At 36.6% G+C, this 18,039-nt stretch overlaps 1 protein-coding gene across 1 annotated transcript in view; it reads right to left on the reverse strand.

The window, feature by feature from the left end:
* Positions 1-18,039, reverse strand: part of MCOLN3 (mucolipin TRP cation channel 3) — a 32,190-nt gene that overhangs the window by 9,092 nt on the left and 5,059 nt on the right. Inside the window, exons 3-7 of the mRNA XM_039838718.1 lie at positions 16,615-16,773; positions 10,858-11,011; positions 9,622-9,706; positions 9,448-9,544; positions 1,844-1,943 (exon numbers count right to left, since the gene is read on the reverse strand). Coding sequence (XP_039694652.1) covers positions 1,844-1,943; positions 9,448-9,544; positions 9,622-9,706; positions 10,858-11,011; positions 16,615-16,773 — 595 coding nt within the window. The remainder of the gene's footprint in view (positions 1-1,843; positions 1,944-9,447; positions 9,545-9,621; positions 9,707-10,857; positions 11,012-16,614; positions 16,774-18,039) is intronic.

The following is an 18,039-nucleotide window of genomic DNA, read 5'->3' on the forward strand; positions in this document are numbered from 1 at the left end:
TAATATGCTGCACATAGTTCTAAGCACTTTATATGAATTAACTCATTCGATCCTCACGACAACCCCAATCATTATCCTCATTTTCAGGTGAGAAAACTGAAACACAGAGGTCACGGAATTTGTCCAGGGTTACACAGTCGGCAAGTGGCAAAGTCAGGATTCAAACCTTTGCAATGTGTCTCCATTGTCTATCACTCTATATTAGTGGTTCTTTGCATGCCTTGGGAACTTATTAGAAATGCACATTCTCGGGCCCTACTCTAGAGCCACTGAATCAGAAACTTTTCACCAGCTCTCCAGGTGACACTAATGTTTGAGAACAAATGCTCCATATGAAGGAGGTTGGTGTAGGGGAATGAGGACATTTATATCGCATAGTAAAGGAAGGCCTCGCCAAGGGGGCATTAGGTTTTAGGTGAGACCTAAGTGATGACACAGAGCCATCCATGCAGAGATTCTGGAGAATCGCAAGTGCAAAGCCCTGACCAGCACAAGTGAAACCAGATGAAGAAAGGGGGGCAGAAGTCTTAGCCATCATATGCTCTGCTACAGAGTTTGTCTTTATTGAACAAGTTAGACTGCTATGTACTTATAAAGCACTTAAGAATAGTTCTGTAATGAAGTATCTTATTATATTGGTCAATGGGCCAATATAATATCCTTGTGTAACAAGGATAATTGTTACACAAATGTATAAATCTACTTTAGAAAAACTTAAAAACACAGAAACAAACATTTGTGAGAAAGCCTATGTGTTGGGCACTTTCATATGCTCTCATTTTCTCTATTCTAAAGTTTGTGGAGAAGTATTACATTGTTTACAGATGACAACAGAATAGGCTAGTGTTTCAAATAAAAAGTAATTGAAATAAAATTTGTGATTCAAGAGACTCATATATTTGAAGTTACTTATTAGTGAAAGAATACTAGAATTAAGAAATTTTATTTTATTTACCCCCACCATCTCACTTTACCACTTCTGTACTCAGTGCATCAATCAGTAGGAATCCTTAAAATAATTACTAACCAACTGTGGTATGAGTAAAGACTACCTATCTGCACATCCTAAGCCCACCCCAGACCTACTGACTGTCCTACATGTTGCTGGGAAAACTGCATCTTAGGTACCTGGGCTCACTAGAATCCAAGAACCCCTGACCTAGTCATTAAGTCCAACACAACATACCATTCAGTTACTTACAAAGGACTAGAAAATGAGATAGATCAATCCTTTCCAGTCAATTATCTCCAGTTAGCTCCAAAATTTTTGATGCTATATCAAACTACATCTGAATTTGTGTCCATATTTCTAGGAAGGTAACCTTTCCTCATCCAGTCTACCTTTTGACCTATATAGAAGACAACTATCATGTGTGGGGTGCTTGACTGTATAGCCAAAGGCACCAAGATTTTCTTCTGAGCCTTAGTTTCTTCATTTATAAAAATAGAGATGCTGCCTATATTCCAAGGATATTTTAAAATATTAAAAATGCAGTAAGAATTCAATACTTATTGGTTTGGGCATACATAATTTCATTTATTTATTTATTTATATTTTTATTTATTTTATTTTTTTTTATGGAGGACTTGCATGCATTTTTTATTTTTATTTTTTTTAAGTAAGAAATAGGCCAATGAGGGCACATAGAGAAGTCAGGAAAAGTCATTTCAGTTACTAATAACTTATGTATTGCCTGGAACATTGAATATCTACAATGAATTGATCTTCTTGCAGAGAATTAGGGATGTGGAAATGGTACAATTCTTTTATTTGATGCTTCATATATTCCTGGGACCAGTAATTTCACAACTATTTTGAAAACTAGTAAAATATATCAGTTACCTGATCCAGACACATGCCAGTCTTTACATTCTCTCATGGAAATGTCATTGTCTAAATTTATCTTAATTCTTCCACTATGGGCTCTGTTGTCAAATGTTATCTGCAAAGAAAAGAAAAAGGGTCAAAACGCACCTATAGTTTTTGAAGCCAATATGCCTCCATGCATTAATTAGGAAACAATTCTTTCTTTGTGAGAGGAGACCCAGATTCTCATCTCCAACATATTGTTAATTCAATTCAACCTTGAGAAGTTCACTTTCTTTCTCTGTGAAATGAGAAGTTCGAACTATGTCTCCTACTTTTTAGTGTCTAAAATCCTATGTTTCTAGGACAACTTTAAAACAAGAGAACTTCCCTCTACTTCCTATCTTAGTACCTCCAGATGCCCTCTCGATATGAGCAAGAGCTGGGACAAAACTTTCAGTTATAAAATAAGTAAGCCACTGAGATATAGTGTAGGACATAGGGAATATAGTCAATAATATTTTAATAACTGCATGGCAACAGATGGTTACTAGACTTACTGTAATGATCATATCATAAGGTATATAAATATTTAATCACTATGTTGTATACTTGAAACTAATATAAGATTATTTTCCAACTATATTTAATATATTTTTTAAAAGAGCTGGCACAACTATGCTTTTTCCCACCTTCCAGGAGGTCCTGAGCTAAGGATAGATTTTTAGTATTGCAATTTAACACAGAGATTCATTATTTCTGTCTCAAAACATTTCAGGTGGAGCTTTTCGAATTTTCCTTCTGGACCTAGATTTCTTAGTCACTCTAGAACCATCTGTATTACAAAGGACGTGGTCACAGGGAATTGACAGCCGTGTCTTGCTTCAAGAATAACCATGTAGGACACCAGGCACCAAGCAGGACAAAGCCATGCCAGAACACCTTCCATAGTCCTCTACTCTTCCCCCTTTTAGCTTCCTCCACTTTCCTCATTCAAGGACTTGAAAAGCAAGGCAAAAAAATCAGTCTTTTTTTTTTAGTTCCTCTTCTTTCAAGTCCCGAGGGGTAGAGAGAATTCTTTTAAAAGTCTGTCATTCAAATAAATTTTATCAAAGCTTCTTCATGTAAGGTAATCTGATATGACTTAAGATATAAGAAATCAAATAAATTTAACGAGTCTGGTTACTATGTTTCTTCATGTTGCTCTGTAAGCTTTTTTCCTCAATAAGCAACCAAGGGCATTGTCAGTGTCTGCCTATCTCTATAACTGCTGGAGAACTCAGCCCACAGCCTTACACAAGGAAGATGGTCAGTATTATTTGAATGAGTGAGAAATCCTTGCCAAAGAAAAACCGTGCTTTTCCCACGCAAAGAGCCTTGGGGTCTTAGAAATAGTAGGCTTAATGTTAATCACATCTTAATAAGGTATTGAAGAAGCTAAATTCTTTAAACAAAGAAGAAAAACACAGGATGGAATTAACAATAGATTAGATGTACAGGAAAAAATATTAGTGAATTATGAAGACATAGCAATAGAGATTATTCAAAATGAAACACAGAGAAAAAAAGACTGAAAAATAAAACAAAAAAAGAGAGCATTAGTGAGCCATGGGACAACTTCAAGTGCCCAGATATACATGTAACTACAATCTCTGAAAAGTGAGGGAGAGGAAACAAAAATATTTGAAGAAATAATATGGAGTAAATATCAAATATAATAAAAACTATAAACCCACAGAACTAAGATGTTCAATGAACTCCAAACACAAGAAGCATGAAGAAAACTATACCAAGAAATATTACAATGAAATTGTTAAAATCGTAGCTAAAGAGAAAAAATTTAAAAGCAGCCAGAAGTGGTAAAACACATCCTATACAGCAGAACAGATGACGATGACAGTAGATTTCTCATCAGAAGCAATGCAAGGCTGGAGAGCAACATCTTTAAAGTACAAGAAAAAAAAAAAACTAGAATTCTATACCCAGTGAAAATAACTTTTAAAAATGAAGGCGAAATACTTTTTCAGACATACACGAGCTGAGAGAATTCATCACCAGCAGATCTGCACTATAAGAAATGTTAAAGAAGGCTCTTCAGGCATAAGGAAAATGCCAGATGGAAACCTGAAGCTACACAAAGGAATGAGGCACTCTGAAAATGATAACTACAGGGCAAATAAAAAGACTTTTTTCTTATTACTTAAATTACTTGAAAAGATAATTGACTATTTAAAGCAAAATTAATAATGTATTTTGTAACACATCTGGAAAGTAAATTGTATGACAACAGTAACATAAAGGCCAAGATTGAAGAAATGAAATATATTGTTGTTAGGTTCTTATACTATTCATGTAATGGTATAGCATCTGAATGTAGACTGTATTAAGTTAAATATGTGCATTACATACCCTAAAATAATACAACAAAGAATTATAGCTAATAAGCTGACGAATGAGATAAAATGGAAACAACAAATACCTAGTTAATTGAAAAAGAGACAGAGAAACCATATTAATAATCACATGCAAATTACATGCAGTTTAAATGGTCTAAGTACCCTAATTAAAAGGAAGAGAGGTAGGGCAGTCAAGATGGCATAGAAGGTACAGGCTGTGCACGCCTCTTCTCATTACTACACCATAATTATAATGAAGCTACAGAACAACCATCATTGGGAGTTGTCTAAGGTCTGGCTGAACAGAAGCCCTATGACTAGGGACAAACACAAGAAGTCACCACGAACTGGTAGGAGGGGCGAAGATGCAAAACCACCCGGTCCCACAACTACATATGGTGATGGAGAATCAGGAGGGTTATCTTGGCTGCAAAGCCCCCTTCCCTACCTGAGAAGCAAGAGGTCCCAGCCCCATAATAGGCACCCAGCCCAGGGTTCCAGTGCTGGGAAGAGAAGTCCCTACAACCTCTGGCTGTGAAAAACAGCAGGCATGATGCCTGAGTGAGACAGAGGGCTGCAGGATTGCAGACATTCCTCTTAAAGGGCCTGCACCTGGACTTACTTGCTGATGGACTCACTCTGAGTTCCAGTGCTGGGGCAGCTACTGGAGGAGAGCCAGGGACATACGGGGAGACACTGAGTTGTTGGACTTCAGGACAAGGGTCAGAGAGGTGGCTTTCTCCTGGACAGAAGTACTAGCAGTATCTATTGTTCCTGTGTTGAACTCTCCCCATTCCCAGTGTGCAGATGCAGGTAGGTGCCATATCTGAGTCTCCATTGACCTGGCTAACACACTGCCCGGGTGATTCCCTAAGACTCCGCCTCTCCCAACCTGTGGACCCACCGAGGCCACTTTTAGTGGTTTATTCCATACAAAAGGCCTGTCTTGGCTTTTGCTGCAGACTTTCCTAAAATCTCTTGCTGAGCACCTCTTGCTGAGCAGCTCCAAACCCCGCACTAGCGGCATCCAGCCTGGGTTCCTGGCTTGGCCTCACAAGGCATCTATAAGCCCAGCACAAGTGGCAGCCATCTGTGAATTGCTTGGTGACTCTTATCAGGTGGCCCCAGGAGGTACACAGGCTACAACTAAACTTGGCCTGCAGCTAGACCCCTCCTAGGAAGCCCTTGGGCCAGCACACCCAGTGGCCTGCTATCACCAGCTCTGGAGCAGGAATACCAACTAGGGCTACACCTGAGAAAAACACATCTGAAGAGTAGACTGAGCAGGCACCAGAGCCCCACTAAAGTGAATCTTGCTCCACAGGATCAGCCCCTCACCAGCCAGTCTTCACAATCAATCAGCCCAAGTGTCAATCCCTCCCATCAGTGTGCAAACAGCAACGAAGACTCAACTATAACAGGAGGGCACACACAACCCATAAAAGAGACACACCTTGAGCACCTTGCTCAAGTGACCAGGGAAGACTGTGCCACTGAGCCCCACAGGACGTCTACTACATGAAGCCATTCTACTATGACCAAGAGATTTAGGAGCTCTACCTCATACGTAGAAGCAGATATAAGGAGGTAGCCAAAAGGGGGAGACAAAGAAACATGTCCTCCATGAAAAAACAGAAAAAAGCTCCAGAGAAAGCTCAACAAAATGGAGACAAACAATCTACCAGATGCAGAGTTCAAAATACTGGTTATAAATATACTCAGTGAACTTAGGGGAAGAGTAGATGAACTCGGTGAGAACTTAAACAAAGAGATAGGACACGTAAAATGGAGAAGGAAAACAAAGGGAACCAGTCAGAAATGAAGAATACAATATCTGAGATGAAGAGTACGTCAGAGGGAATCAACAGAGTGGATGAAACAGAGGATCAAATCAGTGATTTAGAGCTTAGGGTAGTGGAGGATACCCAATCACAACAGCAACAAGAAAAAAGAATCCAAAAATATGAAAACAGTTTAAGGAGCCTCTGTGACAACATCAAACATAACAACATTTGCATCGTAGGGGTACCTGGAGGAGAAGAGAGAGAACAAAAAATTGAAAACCTATTTGAAGAAATAATGATGAAAAATTTTCCTAACCTGTTGAAGGAAATAGACATACAACCCTAAGAAGTTCAGCATGTCCCAAACAAGATGAACCCAAACAGGCCCACACCAGACACATCGTAATTAAAATACCAAAGGTTAAATATGAAAGAGAGACTCTTAAAAGCGCAAGAGAAAAGCAATTAGTTACCTACAAGGGACTTGCCATAAGACTATCAGCCAGTTTCTCAACAGAAACTTTGCAGGCCAGAAGGGCTTGGCACAAAAATATTCAAACTGATGAAAAGCTAGGACCTACAACCATGATTACTCTACCCAGCAAAGCTATAAAAGAGCTTCATATAAAAGAAAAAGCTAAAGGAGTTCATTACCACTAAGCCAGTATTACAGGAAATGTTGGAGGGACTTTAAGAAGAAGAAAAATATGTATCAAAAATATGAATAAAGAATGGCAATAACTACATATCTATCAACAAGTATTTCAAATGAAAAAGAATTAAATGCTCCAATTAAAAGACAGGGTGGCTGAATGGATAAGAAAACAAGATCCTTACATAGGCTGCCTACAAGAGACTTACTTCAGATCAAAAGACACACACAGATGGGAAAGTGAAAGGACAGAAAAAGATATTTCACACGGACCTAGAGGGTGTTGTGCTGAGTGGAGTAAGTCAGATAGAGAAAGACAAATGCCATATGATTTCACATACATGTGGAATCTAAAGAACAAAATAAACAAACGAACAACAACAACAACAAAAAAACAGAAACAAACTCATAGATACAGAGAACATTTTGAGGGTTACCAGATAGAAGGGGGAGCAAGGAGTTGGTGAAAAAAGGGGAAGGAGTTAAGAAGTACAAATAGGTAGTTACAAAGTAGTCATGGAGATATAAAATATAGCATAAGGAATATAATCAATAATATTGTAATAACCATGTATGGTGTCAGAGGGGTACTAGATTTATTGAGGTGACCACTTTGTGAGTTATACAGATGTCTAATCACTATGTTGTATGCCAGTATAATTGAAAAAAAATTTTTTTTTAAAGGAAGAGATTGTGAAGTTGGATTAAAAAAGCAAGACTGAACTATATGCTTATTAAGAAACCCACTTTAAATATAAGACGCATATAGTTTTAAAAGGATGAAAAAGGATATACCATGCTAACACTAATCAAAAAAAAACTGAAATGGCTATATTAACATCAGACAAAGTAAATTTTAGAGCAAAGCCTATTACTAGGGTTGAAGAGTTCCATTTCATAATAATAAAAGTCAGCTCAAGCAGACACAGATGTTTATATGACTAATAAATAGCTTAAAAATACATGGTGAAAGAATTTATCAAACTACTATGAATGAATGCTAATGCACTACTTTTATATTGTAAATCCAACTGGGCACACACAGAAAAGGTTTAATAAATAGCTGTTGAATGAATTGGATATCTGCTATATACCAGATACTTAGATAAGTCCTTTATATATGTTATCATCTATCTTGACAACAACTTTGTCAGGTAGGTGGGCATTAATTTTGTTTTACAAATGAGAAAACTGAGGCTCAAACCAATTAAGTAATTTTCCTAAAGCTACATAGCTACAAACTGGTGAGCTGAAATTAAAATCTAGGCTTGTCTGACTACAAAGTCCCTGCATTTTTTATCATATGTATGCTGTTCCAGTCTACATTTACTTATGACAATGAAGTTGCACTAGTAGCTTTTATGATGAAACTACTTTATATGAATGTAAGTTCTACCACAGTTCTATGAGATGCATTGCTAAATCCACAATGCACAGGCATAGCTTGAGGTGATTCTACAATAATGATAAAAATATAACATCTGCATGTGGCTAACAAGCCAAGTTGCCTTTACCACTGTATTGACTCACTGAAAAGGATCTACATTTTACAAGTGTTTCATTCATTCATTCGATATTTGAGTCACCTACTATGTTCTTTGAGGGAGGAAAAGATTGATGAAAAGATCCCTGCCTTCAAGGAGCTTTGAATCTAGCAGGGTTGACGATAAACACCTAGAAAATCCTAAAACAAAGGAGAAGGTGGTAAGACCATTGAAATTACAAAAACAAAAACAAAATAAAACCTGAAAGTTCAGAGCACAGAATGCTTTTCTAACTGAAGAATCACAAATGGGTCCATGAAGGAGGTGTCAGTTGAACTAAGCCTTAAAAATTTAACAAAAATTTTGAAAAGTACAATTTACCAATGAGAGAGAGAGAGTGAGAGAGAGAGAGGAGATGAGATTGGATAACAATTCAATTTTTAAAAAATCAAGTAATGTTGAAAATTTATATCAGGTTTAAAATTTGTAGCCTAAGTCAAAATTGTCTTATAGTTTCAGAGCTTTTTCTTGTTACATAATATGAATATTATTATATTACACTATGTTCTGAAAATTTTTTAATCCCAATTTCTGAAAACTTGATTTCCTACAGTCAATTAGTTGAGTATTGTGTACACAGCTTTTGATACAAACTAATGCTGAAGTAATAAAAATTTGAATCATATGAAGGTAAGTTGTAAAAAATGCTTTCCTGCATATGTCCATACTGCATTGTTACTGACTCTGACTTTCGTCTGGTGATGGACTCACATGAGAGGCATCTTGTGCTCTCTAGAGAGCATTAATAGCTCTATTTACAACTGGAATGTAGAGAACATAGAAGAGAAAGGGTGAGCTGGCGGGGGAGAAACTAACCAGAGCATTCAGAGGCAGCACAAGGAAGGCACTGTAAGCAATAACCCAAAGGCTATAAATGTTCACGGTGAGAAAACTCAGCAAGAACCCTTGACAATGACCTTCAGCCCTCAGCCACAGACCACTAACTGTTGACCATACAGAACCTAAAAATTTCTGTTCCTTTTGTATTTGAACACATACACGGTGCCAGACACTGCTCTTCGTACTGGAGACAGAGCAATGAACAAGGCAAGGTCCCTGCCCTCATAGAACTTACAAGACATAATTAACAAGGAAACAAGTTATAAGAAAAGAGAGCTAGTTGTACTGATGCTTCCTCTATGCACATTCAAATGGAAATATCCTATATATTCGACTATGCCTTAATAAAAGTAGATGAAGCATATAACTAGATGAAACAATTTATCTCCAGACTGGAAACAAATTCAGCCCAGTGCACACTTACAGTGAGAGTAAAGTCGTAACAGTCAGGGAGTTCGTGATGACGAATAGTCTGCAGATTAATGGCCTTCAGTTTAAACTTCAGGTCCACTGTTAGGAGTCTAGAAAACAGGAGATTTTAGTGCAGTGAAAACATATACACACAATCATAAGTTATATTCCCTTCTGCTTCCCTCACCTGTGAAAGTCCAGGGTTAAGTTGAGTTTATTTTCTTCTAGTGTTCCAATATAAAAAGATTCATCTGGCTCCACAAAGAAACACTCTGGCATAGAAAGAAGCAAAACAATATAGCATCCAAAATTAATAAAACTGCATAAAGATAATGTATTTAAAACTAGATATTCAGATTCTAATTAGTATTTTTCTGAATTGAGATTTTAAAGGCTAGACATCCATACCACTTGGTTACAATCACTCATTTGTTATTTTTAGACATAAGTGGCTACATTACTGCAGTGGATGGGAGTGGACAACCATCTGAACTCTATCTCATTAGTCTTCCATAGAATGCTATCTTCTTTCCTGTCCTTTAAGCCTAAACTTTGAGTCCTTCCAACTTTTTTTGTATTCTAAACACAGGTTTGAAGCACTTGCATTTTTCAACTTTAAAGGAGCTATTTTTTTTAATATTATGTATTAACTATTTTTCCTCAGTAAGCACTTTAAGAAGAAAAAAAAATGGAAGATGGCATCTTAGAAAGTTTTCACTAATCAATACTGTAATCCTTTATTATCCCTCTCAAAAAAAAAAAAAAGAAAAAAGAAAAGAAAAGAAAAAAAGAAAAAGTCCCAGTGGCTATTGTTGAAAGCATTCAAATACTTATTTTTTAAGTGAATGACTTAAGCTAATGTTTTAGGTACGAATTGCAAATAAAACTCTGCTAATAAGAATAAGTCGTGCTATTCTAAGTTCTGTTTCTCATCCCTCCCCCAACCTACCCCAAAGATACTGAATAGTGAAAAGAGAGAGTTTTATATACATCAAGAATTTGCAAGCATAATGTTTTGTAAGGATAATATCTGCCTATTTAACTGGCTTATTCGGCATGAGAGGCAGAATATAGTAGCTAAGAGTATAGACAGCCTAGATCAAATTTCAGCACTGCTTCTTACTAGTTTCATCTTTAGCAGATCACTTAATTCTCTGAGCCATAATTTAGTCTTCTAAAAATTGGGGATAATAATAAACCTTACCCTTGTTGGAGGTTTTTTTGTTTTTGTTTTTATTTTTAATCATGAGTTATAGTAAAGGGCTTAGAACAGTACCTGGCTGAACACATAATAATTCCTATACGGTTCTTACAATGACCTAATAACACAGACCAAATCAATATTTTCAGAGATGAAATTACTGATTTTAAGTATAAATCAAGGAGCTAGAAATGGAAGTTCTAGCTTATAAAAGAACATTACCAGTTTCAATTATTGGATCAATGTCAAAGGTATCATTTCCAGGACAGATGTTTCCTTGCTTGTAGAAGTGCTGACAGATCGCCATACCAGACTGTTCCGTACCCTTACTCTCATAAGCATGATTCCCAACTGAGATGTTAGGTAGCTGCAAATACTTCAACCAAAAAGAGAAACAAAATGGGAGTGCCGGCCAGGGCAAAAGTAAAGCCATGATTCCCCTCCCTCCCTGCCTTGGAAAATGTCAGGTTCCCACCTCTACTCTGGTGGAGACATTTGCATTAATATGAGTAACAAGCTACTGTGTGCATCAGGACAGCAGAGGAGGGAAAAGCACTCAAGAATTAGAGTTCTGAGTTCAACTGTCAATTCTGTGACCTTAGGCAAGCCACAGACTTTCTGGGTTTCTGGTTCTTTATCTGCAAAATTAAAGGTTTAAACCCATAGTTTCAGAGATTCTTTCCTCCTGTGAAAAAAAAAAAACCATGTTCAGGAACTGGTTTTTACTTGCGATGCAAAGACAAATTTGATTTACCTTTGATCTATTTCCTGTCAAGACAGAGTTTTGCTATACTATTGCAATATAGAAAGGGAGATACAATTGCTCCAGGCTAACCAGTAAAACTTTTTATAAAAAAAATATTTTTTAAATATTTATCTTTGCAAGAATACAGTTTAGTCACTTTCAAAGCAATATTCTCCTCTCCTGGTGAATCCTTTAACTTAAACAAACAAGAATATTATGGTGCATTAGAATTGTCAACTTAAAACTTTTAATAGATTTCTGCAGATGAAAAACACAAAACTAAGTGTTTCAAAGGTGACTGTGACAATGTTGTTTGACACACTTGGTGATACAAAGATAAGGATATGGTGTCTCTCTCTTGGGATTAATAATTTAGTGGGATGGACACATAGATAAATAATTCTACTAAAGGTTGATCAGTTGTTCAAGCCAAAACTTAGGAATTATCCTTTAGTCTCCTTCTCTCATCCTCCACTTCCAATTCATCAGAAAATCATGCATCACTTTCAAATTATATCCCACATCTGACTGCTTCTCATCACCTTCGCTGCTATTATCCTAGTTCATACTAACATCATCTCCCACCTGGTCTGCCTGATTTTCCTTTATCCAATCTGCACACTCACCAAAGTCTAGTCTTCATAAAGAACTCATAGGACTGTCGCAAAATTAATTGAATTAACACAGCGAAACCCTTAGAATAGTGACACTCAGAACATGAACCTGTTCAGGACTTCGTTTCTGTCCTTTCTTCTCCCTGGAAGCTTTTTCTTTGAGATAGCAACCACCTCTTCGTCTGCTCTCTGCTCACCTATTACTTTATCAGAGAGGCCTTCCCTAACCACCTCCATGTATTCCCTCTTTCTGCTGCTGCTTCTTTTTTTGGTTTACAGTATACTTATACCAAATGACAGATGATATCCTCATTTACTTGTTTACTGCCTATCTATTTGTATTAGAATATGACTTCCTTGACTTTGTTCACTGCTGTATTCATGTACCAAAAACAATATCTGATACATAACAGATGCTAAATATTTGAGTGAATAAATGTTAGCCTTTGCTAATGTGTATTAGTGGCTCTCCCCTACTAAAAGCCCTCCCGCAGTTTCTTGTCTCTCTCAGAGTTGACTTCAAAGCTCCTTTCCAAGACCTATAAACCCAATCCAGTCATACTTGCCTCTTTTGCATTTCTTTAAACATACTCAATGTTTTCTGGCCTAAAGGGCCTTTGCTCTTGCTAATCCTATAGCCTGGAAAATTCTTCCCCAGATTTTATGTCCTCAGAGAATCCTTTTCTGATTGCCATGGACTGTAATGCTTTATGTTACTTTATTTTACTTCATAGCACTCATCGCTATATGAAATCAAATGATTTTGGTTAAACTTGTTTAAAATCTATCTTCCTGCATTAGAATATAAATTCCACAGCAAGGAATTTCTCAAGTCCACCACTCTAACTCCAGCACTTAGGAAAGTATTAGGCACAGAGTAGGTACTTGAATACTTGTCAAATTAATGATAAGGTAAAAAATTATTATAATGTGATAGTGGCTCTTCATTTACTACAGCTACTCTATGCACAATGAAATGGTAAGCTGCTAGAATAAGATCTGTGATTATGGCACCAAGATTTCTATTAGCCTTGGGACTGGGAAAATGAGCCAGATATTTATGGTAATAGAAGTAAGCTGCATAAATTGTTAAATAGCATTATGTCCTACATGTAGGGGGAAAATAGTATAATGCTGGAGATATTTTGTTTTGAGATTTTTGTTTTCTATTCAAAGAAATAAATGTATTAAGTCTTTCTAAAGCTACTCTGAGCCATATTAGTATTTTTATGTGATGGGGGAAGACATAAGAGGCAAAGAGTTCATTAAATGAAAAAGACAGTAAGAGATTGAGTGTGGTATGGTACTTCAGGCACATCATGAAAAAGCAGGGGTTCTTTGGAAAAGACAGTGATGCTGTAGAAAAAGGAAGGCAGCAGGAAAAGAGGAAGACCAAATATGAGATGGATTGACTTCATAATAGAAGCCACGGGCATGAGTCTACAGAAGATGGGCAGGGCTGTCGAGGACAGGACATTGTGGACATCACTCACTCGTGGAGTCGCCAGGAGTTGGAACTGACTCAATGACATGTAACACACACGAGGTACCAAGTAGATCAGTGTGCATGGAATGTGGGGTGTATAATGAGGTAAAGCTGGAAAAGCTAGCAGAGGTCATGTAAAGTCATATCTAAATGGGGTCCTTTAGCCCTTCTGAGTGCCAGCTATTTGTGAGGCAAATCCCTACAGGAATTACCTAAAATCTGAAACTCTTGACCACAGAAACTATATGTCTCAAACCTTGTAAGATCTTGAAACACAAAAGACCTGAGGCACAGGGCTGTAGGTACCTGATAACATTATAAGCTACACTACAACCAGTCTTCCTTGCTGTCCTATTAAGACTCTTTCTGGAGGTTGGAGCACCTGTGAGAGCTGGATGGTCAGGGGCAAGTGGCAGGGCTGTGTCCAGCTAAAGGGACGCTCTGGAGCCCGAGTCAGAGGACCCTGGGCCAGGAATATAGTGTGGGACTATGTTGGAGGGAGGATGACCTATGGAATTGACTGATGGGGCACCTAAGTGGCTGTGACTTCTCTGGAGCTTTAATCAGGCTAGGCCTCTGTCCCACTGCCTCTGCAACTCTGTCCTGAGAAAAAGAGTTTTTCAAGCATATCCATGGGTCTCAGGACATCCTTTGAGAGATAATATAAAAATACAGTAAAGATCCTAATCTGAGTGATGTGGCACCCAAAGTAAAACATATTAAAACTGTTGCTCCTTTGAGGTCCTTCTGTGACCACTTGAACCTAACACATATAATGAACCTTTGAGCTCATTTATTCATTCTAGTTGGTTTCCCTTCTTCCCTACCCACTGCCCTACTATTTCTTGGCTGTTTTCTAAAGGAGTCAGTTAAAATCACAGACTTGATTGCATAATTTATGTGAACACTGATACACACACATATTGCATATATACACACGATATATATATATATGAAATACATATCTATATATACAATACATATATATTGCATATATATGCAATCGAGTCTATGATTTTAAGTGTATGTCTGTGATTTTAAGTGCAATATATATATGCGACATATACATATATATTGCATATATATATACAAACACATACATATATATTGCATATACATATATATGCGATCGAGTCTGTGATTTTAAGTGAATTCTTTAAAAAACAATCAAGAAGTGGTAGGGCAGTGGGTGGGGAAGAAGGGAAGCCAATCAGAAGTAGGAATTTATTAACTGTGCTTAAGCTGCAAGAGTAAATGATTCTAAGACCCTGAGCCCTTTAAAACTAAGCAATTGATCAGAAAGAGACACAGGCTGGGGGCAAAGGTGGGAAGAGACTATGAACCTGCTTTGGACGGGGTGGTTCTGAAGTGCTTGTGAATTGTCTGGCACACAGCAGTGTGAGCACCTGTTTAGGAGTCGTGTCACCTTGGGCATGGCTCAGGCAGTATAGTAGAGGAAATTCCACAGGAAAAGGACAAATTTTTGAGGACTGCCTAAATTTAATGAGCAGAGGAAAGAAAGGAACCCAGTAAAGATGATCCACAAAATGATTGCAGAAAGGCAGTATATAACTTAAAACAAAATGACTAGTGTTTTGACATTCAAATATATAACCATATATAATAAACAAATAGTGATGTTGTTATAACCAGTGTGGAATCAGGATGGGCCCTAAAGATGGTCTAGTCAGAGGACATCTGGGGGCTAAACCCTTCAAGATAACTAACTAGTCATGTAAATAATTCTAAGAGCTGAGAAGCCACTGCTCTATCTGTTCTTTGTCCTTGGTGGCTATCATCTCAACTATCAAGATATTTCCTTATAATAAAAAAAAAATCCCTCTTTAATATCGGTCCACATTTTCCCTTTTTATTTCTCTGGAATCAGGTAGAATACTGATCCCATTAATCACAAAGAATATAAAAATCTGATAAACAGAATGGCCTGAATGCCAAATAGCACTATGTTTTTAAAACTAATTTTAAGCCTACTAATAAAGGTATATTAAGAAGAATTTAATGAACTATTTACTTCTTGCCTCTACAATCCCCCCTGAAAAAAACAAACTGAGCAAACTATCAATTTGGTTCAGAGTAGCTTTAGAGAACCTTAGTAAGCTTAAAACAAAAACTTCGAAACAATATCTCCAGCATTATACTATTTTTTTCCTTTATATGTTATAGTACATAATTCTGTTTAACAACTTATACAGCTTACTTCTATTTCTATAGATTTCAGGTAATTTTCACAATCAGAATACTAATAGAAAGCCTTGGTACCATAATGATATATCCTATCCTAGCAATTTACTATCTCACTATGCATAGATTGTTTCTAGAAGATGAAGAGCCATAATTGCACTATAAAAATTTTTTCAAGAAGAGTTGTAATAATTTTTAAATGTGGTCTGCAAACCAACCCAGGTTGGAAATACTACTTCAAGAACATTTTCAATGATATGTACAAAATAAGAGATTTAGGATCTTGAGAAGATACTGTTTATAGCAAAAACAGATTAATTAGAAACTCAGAATAGGAATTTGACTCATCTGTATGAAAAACAAGATTTTTTTGACAGTTAATCAATGTTACAATGAGGTCATTGTTATGTATGACATAAAGGCTGTACTTATTTTTTAAATAAACTTTCAGGTCTTAGTTGCTATATACACTCTACAAAGTTAATATTCTCATTATGTGTTAAGAGCCCCTGAAAATATAAACTCTGAAGACTTAATGACTACTTACAACCAAGGTCACAGTTAGCCATCTAAAATCTTTGAGGCTCTCATGCCAAGCCCTGACTCTGGTTTTTTTAATTAAGTCTTTAAAGTTTCTGTCTCTCTGTTACTAAACAAAAGCTTTTCTCAATTTCTAATTTTGCAAACGTTTGTTGGCAATATTTAAAAAAGAATTTAAAATGGTTTTATCCTTGTCATATATACATGTCATTAGAGAAATGTTCACCCTTCTACACTTCAATGTTAGTTTCTATCATGTACATTGCAACAATTTTCTAGTCTATTCTTTCTCCCAAGTAATAAATGCACATGCACCCCTGAGAGGGAAAAATCAAGAAATCCCATTAGATTATCTGTACATTTCAAAAAAAGAATGCACATGCTTGACTTACCTGGTTCACTGAGAAGATGATTTGACTGTATACATCACTTTGTGTGTACACTGCATATGTTTGATCCACATATCCTTTTAGGAAGAGGTGTTTGAATGCTATAGTGTTATCTTCTTTGAAAGCTACCACCATCTGGTTACTTAGCCCAAAAAAGACCAGCTTAAAAGAAAAAAAAGAAAAGTAAGAAGATGAAAAAGCAAAGAAATAAAAGGTATCCATAGAATGATCAATTTATCTATTCAAGATTGAATGTCTAATTAATCCTGAATATGTTCAATAGAAATTAAACTTTTGGTAGCTGTGGATTGATTTAAATATAAGGTGGGTTTCTAGTTCTAAAGAAAAAGAAAGCGGCTTTGCACTTTTCGTGTATGATCTCACTTATGACATTATCCCAATCATCAGAAGCTTTAAGAGTTCAGAGAAGTCCTTAAGGAGTTCTTTAAATGTTCAGAGAAACGAAGTCACTTTGGCTACAGAAATAGGAAGGTTTACTTAGGAAAGAAAGAATGACAGAAACTCCAAAGTATGTGCAGAATTTGGGCAGAGGACATCTGAAGAGCATAAGGGAAAGGCTAAGAAACTAACATAGAACTTAGCGCTTTTGGGGGCATGTTGGTATCACTGATGATACCAACATAATTCAATTAGAGCAACAGTGAGGGAAAAAAAATGAGCAGAGAAGTGCAGACAATTGGTGCAGGGGCTTGAACAGCAAGTATAAGAGTTTAAAAATGAATTCCATAGGACATCAAGAAGGTTTTGAAGCAGGTATATAATGTAAGAAATACCTCAGATAAGTCTAAGTCCTGCAATCAAACTATATTCCTAGGTCTAATGACCAAAACTGTGACAAGACCCAAAATAAAAATATCTTTTTAACTCATCTCTAAATTAAAGTATATTAACATAAGATATCCTTAACATTCATGCAGGACTAACCCCAGATAAACCAATTATTCACACACAAAAAAGCTGTTTAACTGCTCTGCTGCCATATTAATATAAACTCTTCCAACCATATCCAAATCTGACTTTACTCCAAGTCTTTCACCTCCTCTTCCCTCCCAAACCACCTCAATCTCTCTCTCATACGCCACACACACACACACACACACACACCTCTTAAGTTTAAAATACACTCTCTGACTCTGATCCCAGAGTGAGGAAAGATGTATTTTACATGGCATACTCAATTCCAGGAACTTTCCTCATACTAATCTACAATATAGTCCCTAATATACCTATTTTACAAGATGAGTAAGTACATAAAGGTTCAGAGATGTTAAATAATTTTTCCAAATCACATTCATTTCCTCTTATGATGTATGCCCTATACCCTACACATGTCTTGACTTTCCACCTAACTCAACTTCCATTTCTGAAGAGACTCTTTTAGCTAAAAGTCCTATTTAAATTCTAATA

The sequence above is a fragment of the Pteropus medius genome, unplaced genomic scaffold, assembly GCF_902729225.1.
Source record: "Pteropus medius unplaced genomic scaffold, Ma_sr-lr_union100, whole genome shotgun sequence".
Classification (NCBI taxonomy): domain Eukaryota; kingdom Metazoa; phylum Chordata; class Mammalia; order Chiroptera; family Pteropodidae; genus Pteropus; species Pteropus medius.